This window comes from Dipodomys ordii, unplaced genomic scaffold (genome assembly GCF_000151885.1).
Source record: "Dipodomys ordii isolate 6190 unplaced genomic scaffold, Dord_2.0 Scaffold93, whole genome shotgun sequence".
Classification (NCBI taxonomy): domain Eukaryota; kingdom Metazoa; phylum Chordata; class Mammalia; order Rodentia; family Heteromyidae; genus Dipodomys; species Dipodomys ordii.
In genome coordinates this window covers 3,212,878-3,236,983 of record NW_012267309.1, presented here as the reverse complement: position 1 = coordinate 3,236,983, position 24,106 = coordinate 3,212,878, and the positions used below count along the sequence as shown (strand labels likewise).

The 24,106-nt window shown below is 41.6% G+C and overlaps 1 protein-coding gene across 1 annotated transcript in view; it reads left to right on the top strand.

The window, feature by feature from the left end:
- The window catches only part of Hiatl1 (hippocampus abundant transcript-like 1), a 49,177-nt gene that overhangs the window by 12,874 nt on the left and 12,197 nt on the right, over positions 1–24,106 (top strand). Inside the window, exons 2-6 of the mRNA XM_013026434.1 lie at positions 2,879–2,974; positions 13,070–13,132; positions 16,362–16,489; positions 20,589–20,703; positions 23,079–23,297. Coding sequence (XP_012881888.1) covers positions 2,879–2,974; positions 13,070–13,132; positions 16,362–16,489; positions 20,589–20,703; positions 23,079–23,297 — 621 coding nt within the window. The remainder of the gene's footprint in view (positions 1–2,878; positions 2,975–13,069; positions 13,133–16,361; positions 16,490–20,588; positions 20,704–23,078; positions 23,298–24,106) is intronic.

Genomic DNA, 24,106 nt, shown 5'->3' with positions numbered 1-24,106 from the left:
TTTGGTTCATGTCTGAGTCCAGCCCAATCAAAAGCAAGAGACCATCAGAAAAAGAAAAAAGATGGGGAAATGTGGCTTAAGTAGCTCTGAGTTCAAACCCTAGTTCCTGGGAGCTGGGAAGGAGAAATCAGTTCTAGTAGACTGGGTGTAGTGGTTCATGCCTGTATTCTCTAGAAGCAGAGGGCAGGAGGATCAGGGTTGTGGCTAGCCTGTCCAAAGTTAGTGAAACCTCAAAAGTCAGACCTGATGTTACACACATATAACTCCAGAGATGTAAGAGACACAGCTAGGAGGATCACCAGCCCAGGTTGGCACTGGACAAAGATGATCTTGAAACCCCATCCAAAAAGGAAAGAAGGTTTGGGTGACTGGTAAGAGCATGGCTAGCAAGAATGAGGTCCTGAGTTCAGATCCCACAACTGCCCCCCCCCCAATATATTAAAGCTTTGGCCATTGAGAGTTCATTGACATATACACTCTTCTCCCGCCCTTTAAATTTTTTATTGTTACTTAAGATGTTAATATCATTTGTGTTGTATCATTTCATAAGTCAAGTAATGAGTACAATTTTTTTTTTGTCTGTCCTGGGGCTTGCACTAGGATGAACAAGGGATATAGGCGTGAGTCACCAGCACCTGACATACAGTTCTTTTTGGATAATGTTACCCTTTCACTTTACCCCAGTTTCCCCCTCCAATCTCTGTCACAAGTTGCATAGTTAATTTTCCACACACTGTATGCTATGACTGCATTTGTTTACCCTTCATCCTTCCACATCTGTGCCCCCTCAACTTGTCCCCCTTCATAGACAATCCAAAAATAACAAAACTTACATTTCCATTTGCTGGAATTTGATTTGATAAATGGTATTTTAAATGTTCAGAGTTACACCTTTGGGTTCCTCCCTTAAGTGTATTCTCTTTTAGTCTATTTGTGTGTAAATGCATAGAGCACTATGTAAGTTGTCAAATCTAGTTGTTTTAGATCTAGTTTCCACATATAAAGAAAATGTGAGCTGTTTGTCTTGCTGAACTTGGCCTACCTCATTTTATATAATTTGTTCTAGGTCCTTCCTGCAGAAGACATTCTTTCTAATGGACATATAGAATTCCACTGTGTTAGCCAGGCACTGGTGGCTCACACCTGTAATCCTAGCTACTCAGGAGGCTGAGATCTGGTTTGAAGCCACACGGAAGGAAAGCCGTGAAACTCTTGTCTCTAATCAATGACCTCCAAAAATCCCAAGTAGAGCTGTGACTCAAGTGGTAGAGCAAGAAGTTAAGGACAACCCCCAGGCCCTGAGTTCAACCCCCAGGACAGAAATGTGCACGCATGCACGTACACACACACACACACACACACACACACACACACAGAGTGGTACATATACATAGTGATTATATTTTGACACTGCAAGATACTCTAGGCTTCTTGTGTATATTTCCTGTCCCAGTTTCAGAATTGGTCATTCCTCAGGAGTTCCTTTTCTTGGAGAATTATATTTGAAACCAAGACCTCATACTAGATATTTATATCACAATTAAGTTCTTGGGGTGTCAAAGCTTTATAGATTCTCTCAGCTGATGAATAAGGAAATGACTGTGTATATAATGGGCATCTATACTTTTTTCCCCCATTAGTCATGGGCTTGAACTCAAGGCCTGGGCGCTGTCCCTGAACTCTTTTTGCTCAAAGCTCTACAACTTTGAGCCACAGCACCACTTCCAGTTTTCTGGTGGTTAATTGAACATAAGAGTCTTACGGACTTTTGTGCCCAGGCGATTTTAAGCCGTGACCCTCAATCTCAGTCTCCTGAGTAGCTAGGATTACAGGTGTGAGCCACTGTCACCTGGCTATAAATATTTCTATATGTTCAGCTACAAAGGAACTTGTAAAAATGTCTTCAGCCCTAACTCAGTATGACATGCATCTTCTCATTTATTTGTAACTTTCCCTTGTAGCAGTGAGAACATTAGCTCTCATCATCAGCCCTCCCCAATTTCTCCTAATTGGTTGATTCCAGTCTATAGGTTTAATGGTTTCATAATTGTCTAACTGTATCCCTCTGAGGAATGTTTGTTGAATAAAGTTTGTCTTAAGTCTTACAGAATCTATTCCCCAAATTACTTGAATTATTACTTTTCCCTCCACCTCCTTTCTGAGGTTACCTTACACATTTAATACAATCATATTTTTTTGGTCACATTCTGCTTTCCATCCTGGGGACTCCCTGGCCTACTAAATGGTTTGTTTGTTTCTGTCTTTGTTTTTAATTGAAAACCAGAGGTTCAGAACTTGTAGGATATGTCTAACTTGAGGCTGCAATTTAGGGCAAAGCCAAGGAAGGCCAGCAGTCTTCTAATCCTAATCAATTTACATGAAGTTCCTTTCTTTCTATATATGAAGCATTGTAGACTGCTTATGGATTAGTTGAATTCTATAAATGTATAGAAGGATTTGACTACTTATCTACCCTTCTCTACTATTATATACACTCCCAAGACGTACTTGCTTAGTTAGGGAACTTGTAATGAAGGGTAGGTCTAAAGGAAACTTCCACAAGGAGTAACATGGTGCTCCTAGCCATCCCTCCTTCATCTAGACGGTACATTACCATGAATTTGCTAAGTTAAGCCAAAAGTGGCTTTTCCCAAAACTTACACAGCTGAAGACAAATCAATAGTTACTTTAACTGCAGATTCCACAGGGCTTTTTCCTGTTCTCCAGTTGCCCCTCTGTAGACTGGCAGAGTAACCCTGTAGAACTGGGCTGGACCTTGGGAACAACAACAAAAATAAAAACAAAAAACTTTGCCCCCATGCTGCACCAACTCCTATCTCTTTACCTCTTTTTAAAAATAGCTTTCTTTCTTTTTTAGCTACAAGGCTTTGGCCGACCAAGTGTTTACCATGCTGCTATTGTCATCTTCCTTGAATTCTTTGCGTGGGGCCTGTTGACAACTCCAATGTTGACTGTAAGTATTGCTAATCTAGGTTTATGTGTCTGGGTATGTATGTGGGAGTAGCTCTTGATAATGATTTAAGACTACATGTTCAAGTGTGATGTTTCCACAGTTTGGTCTGTGAAACACCTAGAACAAAACACCTGCCTGTTTAAGTATTCACAGGTAGCACTACACTCCCATGAAGTCAGCGTTAGAGGTGCTGTTATATGAATGGACTGTATATATTTAGAAAAGCCTTTTAGATATTTTATAAGAAATATAAAACATTGTCAAAGGTTATATGTTCTTTCTTTGGATGTTAGTGGCCTTTAAGATTTCACTAAGTCAGAGATTGGTAAATATTTTGTAACAATGAAAGCAAATAATTGTAAGAATGTCTATATTTCTGATACCTTGTCTGTGACCATTTCTTCAAACTTTGTATTGAGAAAACTGAGTATCTAAGAACTTGGATATCTGATGTATGGTGTGGTTAGAGAAAAGCTAAGTACCAAAGAAAATACTAGAGGACTTAGGGCCTACTAATAATTTAACACTTAATTTTCTTTTTTTTTAATAAATTTTTTTATTGTGAAAATACTGTACAGAGGGGTTACAGTTACATGAGCAAGGTAATAAGTACATTTCTTATCCAGCATTGTTGGCTCCTCCTTTGTTTTTCCCCTACCATCCCTTCCCTCCCACCTCCCAACGCCCCGCCTCACAACACTTAATTTTCATAGAGACTTTGTTTTTTGTTTTCGGTGTCAGTACTGGGCTTTAACTCAGGACCTGGTTACTGTCCCATTAGCTTTATAACTCAAGGCATTCTACCACTTGAGCCACAGCTGCATTTCTAGCTTTTTGGTGGTTAATTTAAAAGATAAGAGTTTCATGGATTTTTTTTTCCCTGTCCAGTCTAGCTTTCACCTCAATCTTCAGATCTCAGCCTCCTACATAGCTAATTATGTACTCATATGAGCCACTGGCTGGCCCAAATTTCTTTTTTTTTTTTTTTTGAATCAGCCCTAGGGCTTGGACTCAGGGCCTGGACACTTTCCCTGAGTTGGTTTTGCTCAAGGTTAGCGCTTTACTACTTAGCCTTAGTGCCACTTCCAGCCTTTTCTGTCTATGTGGTACTGAGGAATGAAACCTAGGGTTTCATGCATGTGCTAGGTAAGGACTACCTACCACTGAGCCACATTCTTGCCCCTCTTTTGTTTTTAAAGATGGATAATAAAAAATACCGCATTATATACATTTGCTGCATTTTGTTTTTTTGGTTTTTTTTTTTTTTTTTTTGGTCCAGTCATGGGGCCTGAACTCTGGGCCTGGGCCTGGGCCTGGGCGCTGTCCCTCAGCTCTTCAGCTCAAGGCTAGCGCTCTACCACTTGAGCCACAGCACCACTTCCGGCTTTTTTCTTTTTGCTTATGTGGTGCTGAGGAATCGAACCCAGGGCCTTGAGCATGCAAGGCAAGTGCTCTACCACTGAGCCACCTTCCCAGCCCCTTGCTGCATTTTGTTTATTTCTTCTTGTTCTAAGGAACACTTTATTTGCTTTTACCTTCCATGGCTTGTGAATAATGCCGCTGTGAACATGGGAGTATAAATATCTTTTCCATCCCTACATTGAAATCTTTTTGGAATGTGCCCAGAATTGAACTGGATTTCTGGATAATAGCATAATTCTGTTTTCAATTTCTTGAACAGCTACTGAACTTTATTTCAAAGAGACCATACCATTTTAGATTTTTATCAACTGTAGACAAGGGTTCTACATTTTTTCTTTACTTGCCAACACTTATTTCTGGGTGGTTGGCTGGCCTGGAGCTTGGCCATGATCCTTGGGACTCCCAAGAGCTAGGATTATAAGCCTGTATGACCGTGTTTAACTTTGTGTGTGTGTGTGTGTGTGTGTGTACGTACGTACTTTGGGATGGTGTGTGGGTGTGTCGGGGGGGCTTTGGGATGGGGTGTGTGGGTGTGTCGGGGGGGCTTTGGGATGGGGTGTGTGGGTGTGTGGACTTTGGGATGGGGTGTGTGTGTGTGTTGCCAGTCCTGGGGCTTGAACTCAGGGTGTAGATACTGTCCTGAATTTCTTTTACTCAAGGCTAGCACTCTACTACTTGAGCCACAGCCCCACTTCTAGTTTTTTTCTGTTTATGTGGTACTGAGGAATCAAACCCAGGGCTTCATTCATGCAAGGCAAACACTGTACCACTAAGCCACATTCCCAGCCCTAACTTTGTTTTTGATAGTTTATTTTCTAGAACAAATAAGGTGGATCAGACCACTCATTTCAATAACTTTAAAAAAAGTTAGATTATTATACATTTGTAATATGAGGGGGTATTATAGCTGTATTTCCATATGATACACTGTGGCCAAATTCTCCTAATAATTGGACTTTTGTTTTTTGTTTTGTCGGTTGTAGGGCTTGAACGCTGGGCCTGGGCGCTTTCCCTGCGCTCTTTAGCTCAAAGCTAGCGCTCTAGTACTTGAGCCATAGCACCTCTTCCAGTTTTCTGAGTGGTTTATCGGAGATAAGAGTCTCACAGAGGGGCTGGGAAGGTGGCTCAGTGGTAGAGCACTTGCCTTGCATGCCTGAGGCCCTGGGTTCAATTCCTCAGCAACACATAAGCAGAAAAAATCGGAAGTGGCGCTGTGGCTCAAGTGGTAGAGTGCTAGCCTTGAGCTGAAGAGCTGAGGGACAGCGCCCAGGCCCAGAGTTCAGGCCCCACAGCCGGACCCAAAAAAAAAAAAAAAGAGTCTCACAGAGTTTCCTGCCCTGGCTGGCTTTGAACCATGATCCTCAGATCTTAGTTTCTTGAGTAGCTAGGATTACAGGCATGAGTCACCAGCGCCCAGCTGTTTTTTGTTTTTAACATTGTTGGTTCTTGTCCTCTTACTATCTCTCCCACTCCCCCTCAGTTTTACATTACAAAATGAAGTGTTTCAAATACAGTTGTTCCTTGCTATATCACAGTTTACTTATTGCAGCTTCATTGTATCACATGTTTTTTAAAAGAAAATCATAAACGGTGATCCCTTATCTGTCACAGGAGCTATGTTCCAGAGACCTCTGCAATAAGTGAAAATCCACAAAGTAGTGATAAGTGAACCATGATACAGAGAGAGACGACTAAGGCTGCTACTTCACAGATTTTTACCTTTTGCAGGGGTCTCAAATCTAACTTCTATGGTAGGTAAAGGATCACTGTGGTATCTTTCTGGTGGGATGTGTTCTAGTGGTTCCTTATTTATTTTAAACAGTAAATTAATTTTAATTGCCCCCCCCAACACTGATGTACCTTCCTTCTAACTGCCCAAAGTAGGTAAGTTGTAATGTTTTCTGTGCCCCTGGTAGACACTGGAATGCATTTTGCAGCAACCTGAAGTGCTGTGACAGTGTTTTTGTGGTTTCTAAGCAATTATGTGTGTGCATAAATTTGGTTAAGGTGAAGGCCTAGGGCTGGGAATGTAGCTTAGTGATAAAGTGCTTGCCTAGCATGCATGAAGCCTTGGGTTCAGTTCCTCAGTACCACATAAACAGAAAAGGCCAGAAATGGTGCTGTGGTTCAAGTAGTAGAGTGCTAGCCTTGAGCAGAAGAAACTCAGGGACAGTGTCCAGGATCTTGAGTTCAAGCCCAAGGACTGGCCAAAAAAAAAAAAAAACAAGTATGAGGACTGAGTTGCTAGCATCATTTTGTAAAATGATTAAGAAGTGGCTGAGTTAGTAGATGTGCTCATTCTCTTTTCCTGGGCCTCTTTGGAGTTACTAAATTAAGCTGACTATCCTTCACTTTTTAACCCTAACACATGTTTTCCTAATATATGCTATTTTCTTGTCTTATTTTTTTCCCTGTTGTCTTTTTATAGTTGGACAGAAAAGTGATAATGTTTGGCCCCTTGGCAAAGAAGGAACATGATTAGGGCTTATTTCTTCAGAGCTGTAGGTCATTTTTCTTCTTTTCATGTTGGATTGCTCTTGCTCAGTTTCTTGTACTTGACATCTTATGTGACAGATAATACATGTGTGCTGTTTGTTTTCCTTTACTATAAAACAGTTTTCTTGCTTCCATTAAGGTGAAATAAAAACACAGCACAAATAGACCACTGTTGATTCTTTGGAAATCTAAAGCATCAAGTATCTATTAATATTTTGTTTAGTCTGACTAGCCCTCATTCTGGCAATAATTAGGATCTGTTTGGAACAGTGCAAAGCAGCTTACCATGTACATTTTTCTCCATGAGATTTCTTGCCTTTATTATATATGGCCTTGGCCTAGCTTAACATTTTAGTTTGTTCATTAAACACTATTGGAAAGGTCTCTAATGCATAAAAACAAGTTTATAAAATTTGCCTCACACTGTAGCCTTACCTTCTAGTAGTAGTTTTGTGGTGATAGTGTAGTAGTAGTAGTAATAGTAGTAGTAGAGAAAAAGGAGTTTCTGCTTTAAAATGACCTTTTTTTCTGCCTGGCGCTGGTGATTGTCACCTACAATCCCAGCTACTTGGGAAGTTGAGAGCTGAGGATCCAAGTTTGAAGCCAGAACAGACAGAAAAGTCCATGAGACTTTTATCTCCAATAAGCAAGCAAAAGGTGGAAGTGGATATATGTGGCTTAAATGGTAGAGTGTCAGCCTTGATGATTGACCAAAAAAACCCAAGTGAAAGTAAGAAGTCATGAGTTCAAGCCACAGCATCAGCACAAAAATATAAAAGAAAATTAAGTTAAAATTTAAAAATTACCTCCTTCCTTATTTTAAGTCCCTGGCTGACATTATACTCTCTAGTCAAACAAGATACACTTAATGTGCTTATGAATAAAGAATTTCAAACTGTAGAAGGCGGCATTGATCTTACTAACTTATTTGTTGAATTGAAACCCTGTTGTACAATTCCTTAAAAATAATAGGATTTCAGCCAGGCTGTCCTGGTGGCTCACACCTGTAATCCTAGCTACTCAGGAGGCTGAGATCTGAGGATCACAGTTTGAAGCCAGCCTGGGCAGGAAAGTCCATGAGACTCTTATCTCCAATAAACCACTCACAAAACCTGAAGTGGTGCTTTGGCTCAAGTGGTAGAGCACTAGCTTTGAGCTGAAGAGTCAAGGGACAGCACCCAGGCCCAAAGTTCAAGTCCCATGACCAACAAATAAATAATAATAAATAGGATTTCATTTCTTAAGACTTTTAGATTTTCTTTTGAAATAGTAGTAGATTGAGAAATTCAGCATTTCCCACAAATGCTTGTCAGGTGATGATATGAAAAATTCCAACACCCTGCTGCCACATTCAGTTCTTTCATCTCTTCCTCCCAGTTGACTCTCAAGATAATGTGCTCATTCATTCCTTCATTCAGTGAACATACTTTGTCTTGTCTGCTCCTTCGTTGTTTTATTGGCCAGCCATCCTGTCTCCTTCACTTAATCATTGTTTCTTTTCAGTAGTTAGAGTGCCTGCCATGGGATAGGACAATACTAGACATTATTCAGATACTTTGTAGACTAATTTGCCTCATGTGGAAAGGAAGTAAATGGCATATGTATAGTCACATGATATTTTGTTTTATGTAATCACAAGACTCATTGATTTTGGTAGTTTTCTTGTTGCTATTGCCCAGAATTTGCCGGTTTATGTACATGATAATTATTAAAATTAGATGTGTACCTTCACTAAGTATCTGTAATATGTCAACTATTTGTTAAATTTGCTTTCTCCTGTATAGCTGGCTGCTATGCAGTAAGGAACATTTACCAAAACAGATTCAGTGATCTTTGCTTGGCATTATTTTGTTTCATTGTTACTGTATGTTGTAGTCTGTCATGAATACTTGTGTATCAGACAAACAAGTTCCTTAAGATCTAATCAACAATAAAATTATATGAACTGGAAATATAAGATAAGTTATTGGTGGATCATCTTGTCCTAAAATTTGTCATATAAGACATTTTGGTAGCCAGGTGCCAGTGGCTCACACCTGTAATCCTAGCTCTGAGGAGGCTCAGATCATGGTTCAAAGCCAGCCCAGGCAGGAACGTCCTGTCAGTCCATGAGACCCTTATCTCAACTTCCAAAAAACTGGAAGTGGCTCAAGTGGTAGAACATTAACCTTGAGCTGAAGAGCTGAGGGACAGCGCCCAGGCCCAGCGTTCAAGCCCCTTGACCAACAACAACAAAAAAAAAACAAAACATTTTGGTGTGCATTTTCTATTGTCTTTTCAGCAGTTTTAGTATATAATTATCCTGCCTTCTGGCACTCATTCTCTCTGATGGGAAGACAGCTATTAAAAATAGTCTCACTTCAGAAAACAAGGCTTACGCGCTGGGAATGTGGCTCAGTGGTAGAGTGCTTGCCTTGAATGCATGAGGCCCTGGGTTCAATTCCTCAGTACCATATAAGCAGAAAAATCCAGAAGTGGGGCTGCGGCTCAAGTGGTAGAGTGCTAGCCTTGAGCTGAAGAGCTGAGGGATAGTACTCAGGCCCAGAGTTCAGGCTCCATGACCAACCCAAAAATAAATAAATAAAATACTATAGAGAAACTATAAATGCCAAGTAAAAATTATAAGCTGGGTACTGGTGGGTCACACCTGTAATCCTAGCTACTCAGTAGGCTGAGATTGAGAATCGTAGCCCAGAGAAGAAGTCCACGACCCTATTATCTTCAATTAACCACCAAAAAACTAAGTGGAGCTGTGGCTCAAGTGGTACAGTGCCAGTTTTAAGCCCCAGTACCAGCATGTTTCTTTCCTTCCTTCCTTCCTTCCTCCCTCCTTTCCTTCCTCTTTTTGTCTTTCAAGGAAACAAAATTAAGTTTAACAGTTATTAATTACAGGCTTGTGATTCATGCTTACTGTAAAGTGGAAGTTAAAATTGTCTAAAACTTTAAGCTTAGTAATTCTGAATACTGAAATATATACCTAAGACCACATAAACAGAAAAAGATGGAAGTGGCGCTGTGGCTCAAGTGGTAGAGTGCTACTTGAGTAAAAAGAAGCTCAGGGACAGTGCTCAGGCCCTGAGTTTAAGCTCCAGGACAGGCAAAAAAAGAAGAAAAGAAAACAAGGCTTGGGGCTGAGAAGGTAGCTCAGTGGTAGAGCACTTGCCTTGCATGCATGAGGTCCTGGATTCGATTCCTCAGCACCACATAAGCAGAAAAAAAAAAGCCAGAAGTGGTGCTATGGCTCCAGTGGTAGCGTGCTAGCCTTGAGCTGAAGAGCTAAGGACAGCGCCCAGGCCCAGAGTTCAGGCCCCACAACCGGACCCCAAAAAACAAAAAATAAATAAAAAAGGAAACAAGGCTTATGAGCTGGATGTTGGTGGCTCTTGTCCAGCTACTGAGGAGGCTGAGATCTCTGAGGATCAAGGTTCGAAGCCAGTCCAGGGCAGGAAAATCCATGAAACTCCTATCTCCATTTAAGTAGAAAATAAGCTGGAAACAGATGCTTTGGAGCAAAGAAGCCCAGTGAAAACTAAGGTCCTCAGTTCAAACCCTAAGAATGGAGCATATAATATGTACATACACAAACACACAGGGGAGGAGGTAGATAGGAGGGGAGGGGAGGGAGAAAAAATAAGGCTTGTGATTGTTGTCTTGTGGCCAAATACAAAAGTCAGCAGCTTTGAGAGCAAGATACCAGAAAATTAATTTTGTGACCTTTTGATACTGCATTTATTTATGGTTGTTTTCCCTAATCCTCTTAAGTTTAACAAGTTCTTCCTGGGATCTGGAAACTTACTTGTTCAAAGGCCTCTTTCACCTCAAACATTACTTTTCTTCAAGTCTATGAGGTTCTGTTGTCAGATGCCCCTCTACTTTGGGTAATCTAGAAGTGCCTACGTTACATTATTCTTGGTTTTCCAGCAATGTTATACAAACTTTTCTTCTGTGAAAGTTGAAGAACACAGCTTTGTATGTGTGTGTGTATTTACATATGTGCAGATATTTAACTTCTTTGTACTCATAAACAGTTCTAGCACTCTACCATGTGAGTCCCAGTGCCACTTCCACTTCGGTCTTTTTCTGTTTATGCGGTACTGAGGAATGCGCACCCAGGGCTTCATGCATGCTAGGCAAGTATTCTACCACTAAGCCACCTTCCCAGCCCCTTTCAAAACTTTTTTTGTGGGTTGGGAAGGTGGCTTAGTGGTAGAGTGCTTGCCTTGCATGCATGAGGCCCTGGGTTCAATTCCTCAGTACCACATAAGCAGAAAAAGTCAGAAGTGGTGCTGCGGCTCAAATGGTAGAGCGCTAGCCTTGAGCTGAAGAGCTGAGGGACAGCACCCAGGCCCAGAGTTCAGACCCCACGACAGACCAAAAAAAAAAAAGGCACCTTTTTTTAAGTGATAGACAAATACTCTTACATTTTACAGGCTCACACCTGTAATCCCAACTACTCAGGAGGCTAAGATCTGATCTAAGGAACATGGTTTGAAGCCAGCCCAGGCAGAAAAGTCCTCATGAGACTGTTATTTCCTGCTACTTGAGCCATACCTTCAGCTATTTTCTGCTTTGTTTTATTTGTGATATTGGAGCTTGAACTCAGTGCCAAGGTGCTCTCCCTTAGCTTTTTTCACTCAAGGTTAGCATTCTACCACTTGAGCCACACCTCCACTTGTGGCCTTTTTTTGTTGGCTAGTTGGAGATGAGTCTCAAAGATTTTCCTGTCTGGGCTGGCATTCAACCATGATCCTTACTTAGATCTCAGCCTGTTGAGTAGATAGGATTATAGGCGTGAGCCACCGACACCCTTTCTGTAACTTCCTTTTTTTTAAAAAAGAATAAATTACTCATTCTGTGGTACTCTGCTGGTAGCAGTACAAAATGAGTCACTACATGTAACTTACTGTCTGTAGTAATTCTCTTTTCAGCTGCATCTAATCAGCTGTTGAATACAGAAGTCCTAAGTTAATGTATTTCTTTTTCAGTTCTAAAATGTCTTTCTTTATTTTGGGGCTTGAACTCTGCCTGCATTGTCCCTGAGCTGCTTTTGCTCAAGGCTAGCACTCTACCACGTGAGCCATAATAGCACCACTTCCAGCTTTTTTTGTTTATGTGGTATTGAGGAATGGAACCTAGGGCTTCATGCAGGCTAGGCAAACACTCTACCACTAAGCCACATTTTCAGCTCTCTTTTTCTCTTTTAAATCTTCTAAATCTGTGTACTTTAAATTTTTTTTCTTGAGGTGCTTTGGTCAAACCTAAGGTCAGTTACATGGTTAGGCAAGTATTCTACTAAGCTACATCTCTAGCACTTAACATCTGCTTTATAGTCTTCCACATTTTCAAAGTGTTTGTTTGTTTTGGGTCCAGTCGTTGGGCCTGAACTCTGGACCTGGGCACTGTCCCTCAGTTCTTCAACTCAAGGCTAGCGCTCTACCACTTGAGCCACAGCACCACTTCTGGCTTTTTTCTTTTTGCTTATGTGGTGCTGAGGAATCGAACCCAGGGCCTCATGCATACGTATAAAGCAAGCCCTCTACCACTGAGCCACCTTCCCAGCCCCTCAAAGTGTTTGTTGAGTAATGTTTTCTCCCCCGTTTGGTGGGAGGAGGGAGTCTGGGTGTTTTTTGTTTGTTCTTTTTGTTTGGTTCATTTAGTTGGTTAGTTTGACTATTTGTTTCTGAGTGTCATTTTTTTCCTTTTTGTAAATGGTAATCTTTGACTAAGTGCAGGTAATTATTTTTTAAATAAACATGTGGTCAAGTTGAGGCCTAACTCAAGGCATTTTGAGGTGCTGCCAGTCCAGCACTCTCATGCATATTTATGGTTTTAAGCTTTTAAGCTTTTCCTGGACTATGTAGGGGAGAGATGAACCTGAGTTTGTATCACTGCCTGGACTATGTAGGAGAGATGAGGGTGGGCTTGAACTTGAGCTTGTATCACCTCTATCACCGCCTGAGTATCTACATTGTGTTGAGGTTGAAGGGAAGGGACTAAGTAATAAAATATTACACTCTTGCCTCACTATCATATTATCTTCTTATGCCTTAGCATTTCTTTTAATCATTTATAATTTTTGTTACAGAGCTCATCTCATATGGCCTGCCATGAATAGAGGAAGAAATGTTTTCTGTAATTTGCATTTGAATATGTCCTGATACTTGTTTCTCTTTGTAGGTTCTACATGAAACATTTCCGCAACACACATTCCTTATGAATGGTCTCATTCAAGGTGTAAAGGTAAGAACAATTTTTGTGGTGTTCATAAGGAACCAAAACCAAGAATCCTTAGTAATTTAACTGAGGCTTAGAGAACAATAATCACTTGCTTTGGAATTTTAAATTTTAGTTTACTTTTTTTTTTTTTTTGGTCCAGTTGTGGGGCCTGAACTCTGGGCCTGAGCACTGTCCCTCAGCTCTTCAGCTCAAGGCTAGTGCTCTACCACTTGAGCCACAGTGCCACTTCCGGCTTTTTTCTTTTTGCTTATGTGGTGCTGAGGAATCGAACCCAGGGCCTCAGGCATGCAAGGCAAGCGCTCTACCACTGAGCCACCTTCCCAGCCCCTAGTTTACATTTAATGAAGGCTCTTCTCATTTTCTGGAAGTTGGTGGTCAAAAGTTCTAAAATTGAGCCTCCCTTTGGCTCCTAGGCCATGGATAAATGTTTTATTTCATAGGAGCAGAAAGCTTTTCTCTTCAGCTTGCCGCTCCTCCATTGAGTTCTCCTCTTGAATTGTCTCCCTCCTCCCCCCCTATACTTCACTTTACCTGTATTGCAGCCCTGCTCATTTTGTACTGGGTTAACTAGTAGCCATGGTCAGTGGGGCGATTGGAGTGTCTTCTTTTTTTTTTTTTTCCTTAGTTATGTGACTTGGAAATCTTCTGTGAGTTAATTGTCTCTTTAAAAAAATCCCGTTTCGTTTACTTGTCATCCGGAACACTGCCATTCACTAGACCCTATGATAAGGTCTGAGGGTAAGATAAGAAAAGTCTCATGGACTTACCTTTTCAGACTGGCTTTGAACCACAAGCCTCAAATCTCAGCCTCCTGGGCCAGGCACTGGTGGCTCACCGTGTAATCCTAGCTACTCAGGAGGCTGAGATCTGAGGATCATGGTTCAAAGCCAGCCCACGCAGAAAAGCCCATGAGACTCTTATCTCCTATAAACCACTCAGAAAACCAGAAGTGGCACTGTGGCTCAAGTGGTAGAGCGCTTGCTTTGAGCTGAAGAACTGAGAGACAGTGCCCAGACCCAGAGTTCAAGCCCCATGACTGACAAAAAACAAAAAACTTCTTCTCTATGATATTAATCCAATCGAATAGACAAATAAGAATTTATAATAAAATTGTTGAAATTATATGTACAGGGTGAGGGGAGTTTGTTACCCTTCTCCCCCACAACATATATCTCCACTGTATAATGAATCTGCTTCAGTAGCTAAGAGACTAGATAAAAGAGATACTTATTGCTTCCAGTTAGGAAGAATGACTAATAGCTTACTGGCTCCAAGTGTGGGAGGGAAACTGGCAGGGGCTTGTACAAAGGCCCATTGGCATGAAGGATATGGTATGTGTAAACTGCAAGCAAGTATTGTATACAGCCAAAGCACAGTTTGTGTACCTGGGGAAGAAATTTTTTTTTTCTCGGTCCTGAGGCTTGAACTCTGAGCTTGGGCGCTGTCACTGTGCTCTTCAGCTCAAGGTGAGCACTCTTACCGCTTGAGCCACAGCACCACTTCCCATTTTCTAGTAGTTTATTGGAGATAAGAGTCTCACGGACTTTCCTGCTCGGGCTGGCTTTGAACCGAGATCCTCAGATCTCAGCCTCCTGAGTAGCTAGGATTACAGGCGTGAGCCACCGGTGCCCGACTGGGGAAGATTTTGATGAGTGCTAGTTGTATACTATTACAGGCATTTATTAACATATCATTATAAGAATTCAAATACACTAAAGGAGAGAATAATAAATGGCTATGTACTATAAGCTGTTTCATTATTCATCTTCATTTTTGTTCCCTGCCCTGTCTCAGCTATTGCTTTCCCTCATACCTTTATCTGTAGTAAAGATTTGAATGTAGCCCACAGTGACTGATAAGTAACATGGAAGCCTTTTCCTTCTGTATCGTGTTAATCTTTCTCAAACTCTAACCACCCAGTCTCAGTCAACTCTGTTGTTAAAGCTGTGTTGGGATAGCCTTTACTTTGACAATCTACTACTTTTCTTGGGCTTGTCATATATACACATTTAACCCTCTTTTTTTTTTTTTGGTGGATCATGGGACTTGAACTCTGGGCCTGGGCACTGTCCCTAAGCTCTTCAGCTCAAGGGAAGCACTCTACCACTTTGAGCCACAGTGCCACTTCTGGTTTTCTAGTTGTTAATTGGAGTCTCAAGGACTTTCCTGCTTGGGCTTGCTTTGAACTATGATCCTCAGATCTCAAACTCCAGAGTAGCTAGTTTACAGGTGGGAGCTACCAGCTCTCAGCTTAACCCTCTTTTTTCTCCATGTAAGACCCTTGGAGACGTATAGTGTGTTTATTTGGGTGGCCTCATTGCAACAGTTAATACTGAAAGTGACACGGGTATGTGTGTGTGTGTCTGTCTGTCTGTCTGTCTACCTACTTCTTAAGTGACACAGGGGTGTGTGTGTGTGTGTATATCTACCTACCTACCTACTTCTTAAAGTGACACAGGGGTGGGTGTGTGTATATCTACCTACCTACTTAAAGTGACACGGTGTGTGTGTGTGTGTGTCTATGACTACTTCTTTCCTAGTGTGTGTGTATGTATCTACCTACCTACTTCGTGTGTGTGCGTGTGTATCTACCTACCTACCTACTTCTTTCCTAGTATTTCCTGGAAAACAAGCTGTTCCAGCTATTTTACTCCTCTTCCCCCCCCACCCCCCCTTGATTAAACTTTATCACTGACAAGTACTACATCACTTGAGTCACATTCTTAATCCTTTTGCATTTAGTTTTTCAGAGAGGGCCTCACTTTTGCAGGGGCCAGCCTTACACAAAGATATGAATAGCTGGGATTACAGGTATATGTCACTATTCCAAGACCCCAATCCTTCCCTTTCAAATTTTCTTTTTTTTGTTGTTGGTTGTGGGGCCTGAACTCTGGGCCTGAGCACTGTCCCTCGCTCAAGGTTAGGGCTCTACCACTTGAGCCATACCGCCACTTCCAGCTTTTTTTGCTTATGTGGTGCTGAGCAATTGAACCCAGGGCCTCATGCATGCAAGGCAAGCACTCTACCACTGAGCCACCTTCCCAGCCCCCCTTTAAAATTTTTTATACTTTCTCCCTGTTGTTAGGTTGTTTTTTTTTTTAATATCAGTTTCTGTTTAATGTTTCACATTACTACTTGAGGACCGGTAAAATGAATTGAAGCTAATATGTGAGAAAATAAGAGTCATGGGAAATTGGATCACATTCTAAATCTAATTCCATTTCTTCTCCAGGGTCTGCTCTCTTTTCTGAGTGCCCCACTCATAGGCGCTCTCTCTGACGTGTGGGGAAGGAAGCCCTTTCTCCTTGTCACAGTCTTCTTCACCTGCTTCCCTATCCCACTGATGCGAATCAGCCCATGGTGAGTGGCTTAGCCTTTCACTGTTAGTTCAGTTTTGTTGTTGTTGTTGTAATTGTACTGGTCCTGGAGCTTGAACTAAGGGCCAGGGGACCTGTCCTGAGCTTAGGCTTAAGGCTAGCACTCTATCTACCACTTGAACCATGGCTCCACTTCTTGTCTTTTGGTGGTTAATTGGCGATAAGAGTCTCACAACTTTCTTGCCCAGGCTGGCTTTGAACCAAGATCCTCAGATCTCATCCTCCTGAGTAGCTAGAATTATAGGTGTCAGCCACCAATGCCCCACCAGTCCAGTCTGTTTTGAGTCATATATGAGTCATATAATGTAGGTTGATCAACCCAACCAAAAATCTGTAATGTCCCAAATCCCAAATCTTCTGGATGCTAACATGAAACCATAAGAGGGATGTTTCAGTATTCACAAAATTTGTTTTATGCAAATTTTGTTTTTAATGTTGTATAAAATTACCTCTAGGCTACTTGTATAAATTGTATGTAAGACATGAATGAATTTTCTCTGTAGATTTTTTTCTAACCCCTGCCCCCAAGGTATCTCAGATATGCAAATATTCCAAACCATGGTCCCAACCATGTCAGAAAGTAATGTCTGTACTTACTACATCCACAGAGCACTTCATTAGCATCTCAAAGCTTTTGTATCTGTTATTTCATCCCTTTGGTAGTACTGATAGGTATTTTGAGTAACTGCCATCATGCGTACTTTATAAAGGGGACAAAAACACATTGGAGTATTAGATCTGAATAAATTACTTAAGTGACAAAGGAAAAGATGTTTCTCAAGGCCAGCTGTTGGTGCTGTGACATAAGTGTACAATCCTGCAGGTCAGTCCTGAATGTGTACTAACAATCTCATCCTCACCACTGTGGCTCAGTTACCTTTTCAGATCTTTTTCTTTCTTTTTCTTTTTTGCCAGTCTTGGGGCTTGAACTCAGGGCCTGAATGCTGTCCCTGAACCTTTTCTGCTCAAGGCTAGTATTCTACCACTTGAGCCACAGCACCACTTCAGGCCTTTTCTGTTTTATGTGGTACTGAGGAATTGAACCCAGGGCTTCATGCATACTAGGCAAGCACTCTACCACTAAGCCACATTCCCAGCCCACACATCTTTTTGTCAGTTCATTGCTTTGGAGCACTGAAATGACCATAGACTTCTGTGTATACTATAGTAGAATTCAACTGCTTCTGAACCATAATGAGAATTTCCTCCTTCAGTGTGGTAAATCCAGTGAGAGTATTTTACCTGTAATCAATCCACTTAATTGCCATACAGAGTTTTGAATTTATATATGAGCCTTACTTTTTCTGGAGGCCGGAAGATAATATTTTTGCCAGAATTCTTATTGTTAATATGTTTTTCCGTTGTGAATACACATGCATGAAAATGGAACAGTAAGGCTTATGGAGATAGTTTTGGGAAAAGGGGATGAGAGTGAATGAGGGTAGGTCTAATCAAGGCACATTGTTTGCGTATATGGACAATTGATGTGAATTAAAAATGGTGAAAGCTGGGTGCTGGTAGCTCATGCCTTTAATCCTAACTACTCAAGAAGCTGCGATCAGAGAATCACAGTTGAAAGCCAACCCCTAAGCAGTAAAATCTGAGAGACTCTTATCTCCACTTAATCACAAAATGAGCAAGAAGTGGCTGGTGCTGTGGCTCAAGTGGTGGAATGCTACCCTTGAGCAAAGGAGCTCAGGGACAGCACTTTTTGGACTGGTCCAAAAAAGTTTAAAAAAAGATAGCAGACTCAGGGTAGCATAGTTTTATATGGTAATCACATGTTAGAGGACATAAAAACTAGGGTTTAAAATTGCTAAGCAGCCGGGCGCTGGTGGCTCACACCTGTAATCCTAGCTACTCAGGAGGCTGAAATCTGAGGATCGCGGTTCAAAGCCAGCCCGGGCAGGAGAGACTGTGAGACTCCTATCTCCAATAAACCACCAGAAAACCGGAAGTGGCGCTGTAGCTCAAGTGGTAGAGCGCTGGCCTTGAGCTGAAGAGCTGAGGGACAGCGCCCAGGCCCAGAGTTCAAGCCCCACGGCCCACCAAAAAAAAAAAAAAAAATTGCTAAGCAGATGCCTTACCATTTGAGTCTTGCTCCTAGCTGTTTCATAAAATACTTTTGGTATCTGTCCAAAAAACACACTGATTTTCTGATGAGTTGGGGATTTATTTATTTATTTATTTTTTGGTCCATTGTGGGGCTTGAACTCTAGGCCTGCTGGGCGCACTGCCCTGAGCTCTTCAGCTCAAGGCTAGTAGTGCTCTACCACTTTGAACCACAGGGCCACTTCCAGTTTTCTGGTGGTTAATTGGAGATAAGAGTCTCAGGGGGGCTGGGAAGGTAGCTCAGTGGTAGAGCACTTGCCTTGCATGCCTAGGCCCTGGGTTCGATTCCTCAGCACCACATAAAGAAAAAAACCGGAAGTGGCACTGTGGCTCACGTGGTAGAGCGTTGGCCTTGAGCTGAAGACCTGAGGGACAGCACCCAGGCCCAGAGTTCAGGCCCCACGACCAGACCCAAAAAAAAAAAAAAGAGTCTCAGGGACTTTCCTTCCTGGACTGGCTTTGAACCATAATCCTCAGATCTCAGCCTCCACTAGGATTACAGGTATGAGCCACCAACACTCAGCAAGTTAGGGGCTTTTTAATGTCTTTTAGCTAGCTACCTTAAGCTTGCTTTCTTTAGGTGTTACACACTTGTTAAGTTTTATTCCTATAAATTTTATTCTTTTCTGTTCTAATGCAAAATTGACTCTCATAATTGCTTGATTTCCTAGTTTTATTAACGTCATCAGTAAACTTACCTTTTTCTTTCCAGTTTCCTTACTGCTCTCTGCTCTTGATAATTATATTAACTAATGAATGACAATAAGTAAAAGTGACAATCATTTTATGCATATAACAAGAATGTTGTAATGTTTCATCATTGGATCTCAGACTAGCTTTTTTTTGTTGGAAAATACTAATTCTTATTTTATTGAGAGGTTCTTTTTTAAAATAAAACTTAGATATCAAGGGGCTGGAAAGGTAGCTTACTTGTAGAGAGCTTTTCTAGCATGCATGAAGCCCTTGGTTTGATTCCTCAGCACCACATAAGTAGAAAAAGCCAAAGTGGTTCTGTGACTCAAGTGGTTATAGCGCTAGCCTTGAGCTGAAGAGCTAGGGACAGTGCCCAGACCCAGAATTCAGCCCCCCACAACCGAAAAAAAATAGATATCAAGCTTTAAGATATTTTTAGCATTAATGAAGATAATTGGTTTTTCTCAGAATTGTTAATGTGATTATTAGTATAATGTTTTGAATATATATAGGATTGATGTGGGTCAAGTGGTAGAGAATAAGCACAAAGCCCTGAGTTTAAATTCTAGTACTATCCCCCCAAAAATTGGGTATTTTAGAATAAACCCCACTTTTGGTTCTGAAATGTTCTCTGTGCTAATATTTTAAGTTTCTACACATATGTGATAGAAATTTACGGTCTTCATTGCAGTAATTTTATTTTTTGGCCAGTCCTGGGGCTTGAACTCAGGACCTAGGTACTGTCTCTGAGCTTCTTTTGCTCAAGGCTAGCACTCTACCACTTAAACCACAGTGTCACTTCCAGCTTTTTCCTGTGTATGTGGTACTAAAGAATAGAACCCAGGGCTTCATGGATGCTAGGCAAGCACTCTGCCACCAAGCCACATTCCCAGCCCCCATTACATTAAATTTTTGTACCCACTCTGCTTTCATATAGGATTTTTTTAAAATAGTAATTTGTATGTTTTTTCTTAGCTAAAGTTAATTTGAATTTTTTATTCTGTTAACCACTTTTAACATGATACCAAAAACTATACCTTTTTAAGTTCTCTTACTCTTTCTTCTTCTGTTTCTTCATTTTTCTAGACTACATGTACTATTTGGGTAGTGACAAAATTACTGTATTTTTACTTCATCTTGAATTAATTTTTCTGTCTTTAAGTATAATATAAATCTACATGTGTAATAACTTATTTTTTTGGTTTATAATATTTATGTAATTTCTTTGACTCTGATTATGAAAGTCTTTCCTGAGTAAATACAATAATTTTTTATAGGTGGTATTTTGCAATGATTTCCGTGTCTGGAGTCTTCTCGGTCACGTTCTCTGTGATATTTGCCTACGTAGCTGATGTCACTCAGGAGCATGAGCGAAGTACTGCTTATGGATGGGTAAGATAAAAATTAACATGAAGATAACAACATTAGAAATTCACCGTAATGTGAGATTTAAAAGAATAGAAACCGAACCATAAAGGTACTGAATCTCTGTTGCTCTGCACCTTAGAGATTGTACAATTGAAAAGACCATTCATAAAATAGTTAATAATACAAAATATAGGAAACTTTTTGATAATTTTATATTAGTCTTTCTATCATGCTCAGGCATGATAATGATGTTATAGTTCTATAGGAGAAGAAAGACCTGTTAGAAGATGGCAGGGGAGAGGAGCTGAGAAGGTGGCTCAGTGGTAGAGCGCTTGCCTTGCATGCCTGAGGCCCTGGGTTCGATTCCTCAGCACCACATAAGCAAAAAGACAAAACCCTGAAGTGGCGTTGTGGCTCAAGTGGTAGAGCACTAGCCTTGAGCTGAAGAGCTGAGGGACAGTGCCCAGGCCCAGAGTTCAGGCCCCACGACTGGACCAAAAAAAAAAGAAGTTGGCAGGGAAAGCGTTTGGGGTCAGAGGGTTACAACTCTGTGAGTTACTTTCGGTGATTGAGGAAAACGGTAGCTTGTGCGCATGTAAGTAGCAGCCATGGGCCTGAACCTGCTGGGACATGTACATTGTAAAAAGGAAAATGATCTGGCTGAATAGTGAAGGATAATGGATGAGAAAAGGATGGGTGGGATGCCAGACCTCTCAGTGATTTCTCTTCTTCCCTGGGTCTTGCTTTTTAAAATTCCATTTCTTGGAATAGGGTTAATTTGACTATCTAAATAAATAATTTTGTGAATCAGTCATGGAAATACAGGCAACAAAACATAGCTTTTACTCTGTTGACTTTAGACATCATTGGTTTTTAAAGCCCCTCTTTTATCTCCACTACTCTGACTACTGTCACCTCCCTCGTCCTGCCTGCCAAGAATGTCTTTCATGTCCCATGGGACATGTGAGAGAAGGGCATCCTAAAATGACTGTGGAATCATTATTCTCTGCAATTTTATTTATTAGTTTTAAGTTGGGGTGCAGGGGTCTTGGTACTGGGACCAGGCTTGATCCATCAACTTTTTTTATTCCAGGCTACCACAAAAATTGCATACACTAAGGAGTGGTACCATGTTATGTTCTGTTACATTTGTACTTGCATAACTATTTGGGTTTTTTTTGGCCAGTTGTGGGGCTTGAACTCAGGGCCTGGGCACTGTCCCTGGGCTGCTTTTGCTCAAGGCTGGGACTGTACCACTTGAGCCATAGCACCACTTCTGGCTTTTTCTGTTTATGTGGTACTGAGGAATCGAACCCAGAGCTTCATGCATGTTAGGCAAGTATTTACCACTAAGCCACATTCCCAGTCTCCTTGCATAACTTTTTTTCTTGGCTTGAACTCTGGTTCTGGGTGCTTGTCCCTCAGCTCTTCAACTGAAGGCTAGCGCTCTACCACTTGAGCCAGTTTTCTGGTGGTTAATTGGAAATAAGAGTCTCACGAACAGCCGGGCATCAGTGCCTGTAATCCTAGTTACTTCGGAGGCTGAGATCTGAGGATTGCGGTTCAAAGCCAGACCAGGCAGAAAAAATCTGTGAGACTCTCCAGTAAACCACCAGAAAACTCGAAGTGGGGCTGTGGCTCAGTGGTAGAGCGCTCGCCTTGAGCTGAAGAGCTGAGAGACAGTGCCCAGGCCCAGAATTCAAGCCCATGACCGACAAAAAAGTCTCACGGACTTTCCTGGCTGGGCTGGCTTTGAACTGCAATCCTCAGATCTCAGCCTCCTGAGTAGCTAGGATTACAGGCATGAGCCACTGGTGTCCAGCTCCTTACATAACTTTTAAATCAGGGTTACTTAACATTTTCCTCTGGAAATTTTTTTTAGAAGGTCCTTGTTTTCCACAGGAAAACTAGGCACAAAGCTGCTATACAAAGCAGAAGCGCTTTAAGGAAAAACATGGAGTCACTAGAAATGACTATGACAATTATCCTTACTAGCTTAGCTCTGGGTTTTACAGTGGCAGTTAGAATTAACGCCTACCAATGGATATGTGGAGAAAAGTCAGTGAGGGTGTCCCAGCTGAAGTGTGTTTCCAGACAGCTGTACATGCAGGCCATTGGATTTGTGTTGAGGCCAGGATCTGGGCCAGTAACTACCTTGGTTAATCCTTACCCATCTTATAGATAGAAAAGTTTCATTCTTAGAATTTGTGTTCAACATATTTCTTAGTTAAAGTTAGAAAAGGATGGCTACAGGGGTGCCCCTGAAGGCCCTGGGTGAGAATGTGCTTTCCTGTGGGGATTTGCCTGCAGGACTATTTCCAGCCAATTGGAACTAGGGACCAATAGGTTTCTTCACAGACTTACCTGTAAAATCCTGAGTGATGCTATGTTTCTTGCAGGTCTCAGCCACCTTCGCAGCCAGTCTGGTCAGCAGCCCAGCCATTGGAGCATATCTTTCTGCCAGTTATGGTGACAGTCTTGTTGTGCTTGTAGCCACAGTGGTGGCTCTTCTGGACATCTGCTTCATCTTGGTGGCTGTTCCAGAATCTCTACCAGAGAAAATTAGACCAGTTTCCTGGGGAGCTCAGATTTCTTGGAAACAAGCAGACCCTTTTGCGGTAAGGTGAAATATGAAATACTGACTTCATAAGAATATCTAAGCCAAGCAAATAAAATAGTAGATAGCCTTGCTAAGAATCTCAGTGATTGCTGATCCAATTCTTTCTCCAGTAAAAACAAGAAAGGTTTAATTGACAAGTAAGAGGCAGAGATAGTTTATGCATCAAGAATTATGTAGAGCCGGGCTGGGAAGGTGGCTCAGTGGTAGAGCGCTTGCCTTGCAATGTGTGAGGCCCTGGGTTCGATTCCTCAGCACCACATAAGAAAAAAGCCAGAAGTGGCGCTGTGGCTCAAGTGGTAGAGCGCTAGCCTTGAGCTGAGGGACAGCACCTAAGCCCAGAGTTCAGGCCCCATGATTGGACCCCCCCCCCAAAAAAAAAGAAAAAAGAATTATGTAGAGCCTGGGCTGGGAATGTGGCTTAGTGGTAGAGTGCTTGCCTAGCATGCATGAAGCCCTGGGTTTGACTCCTCAGTACCATATAAACAGAAAAAGCTGGAAATGGTTCTGTGGCTCAAGTAGTAGAGTGCTAGCCTTGAGTAAAAGAAGCTCAGGGAGCTGGGCACTGGTGGTTCACGCCTGTAATCCTAGCTACCTACACAGGAGGCTGAGATCTGAGGATCTCAGTTCAAAGCCAGCCTGGGCAGGAAAGTCCATGAGTTATTTCTAATAAATCACCAGAAAACCAGAAGAGGCACTGTGGCTCAAATGGTAGAGACCTAACTAGCCTTGAGCTGAAGAGCTGAGGTACAGTGCCCAGGCCCAGAGTTCAAGCCCCATGACTAGCCAAAAAAAAATAAATGATGTAGA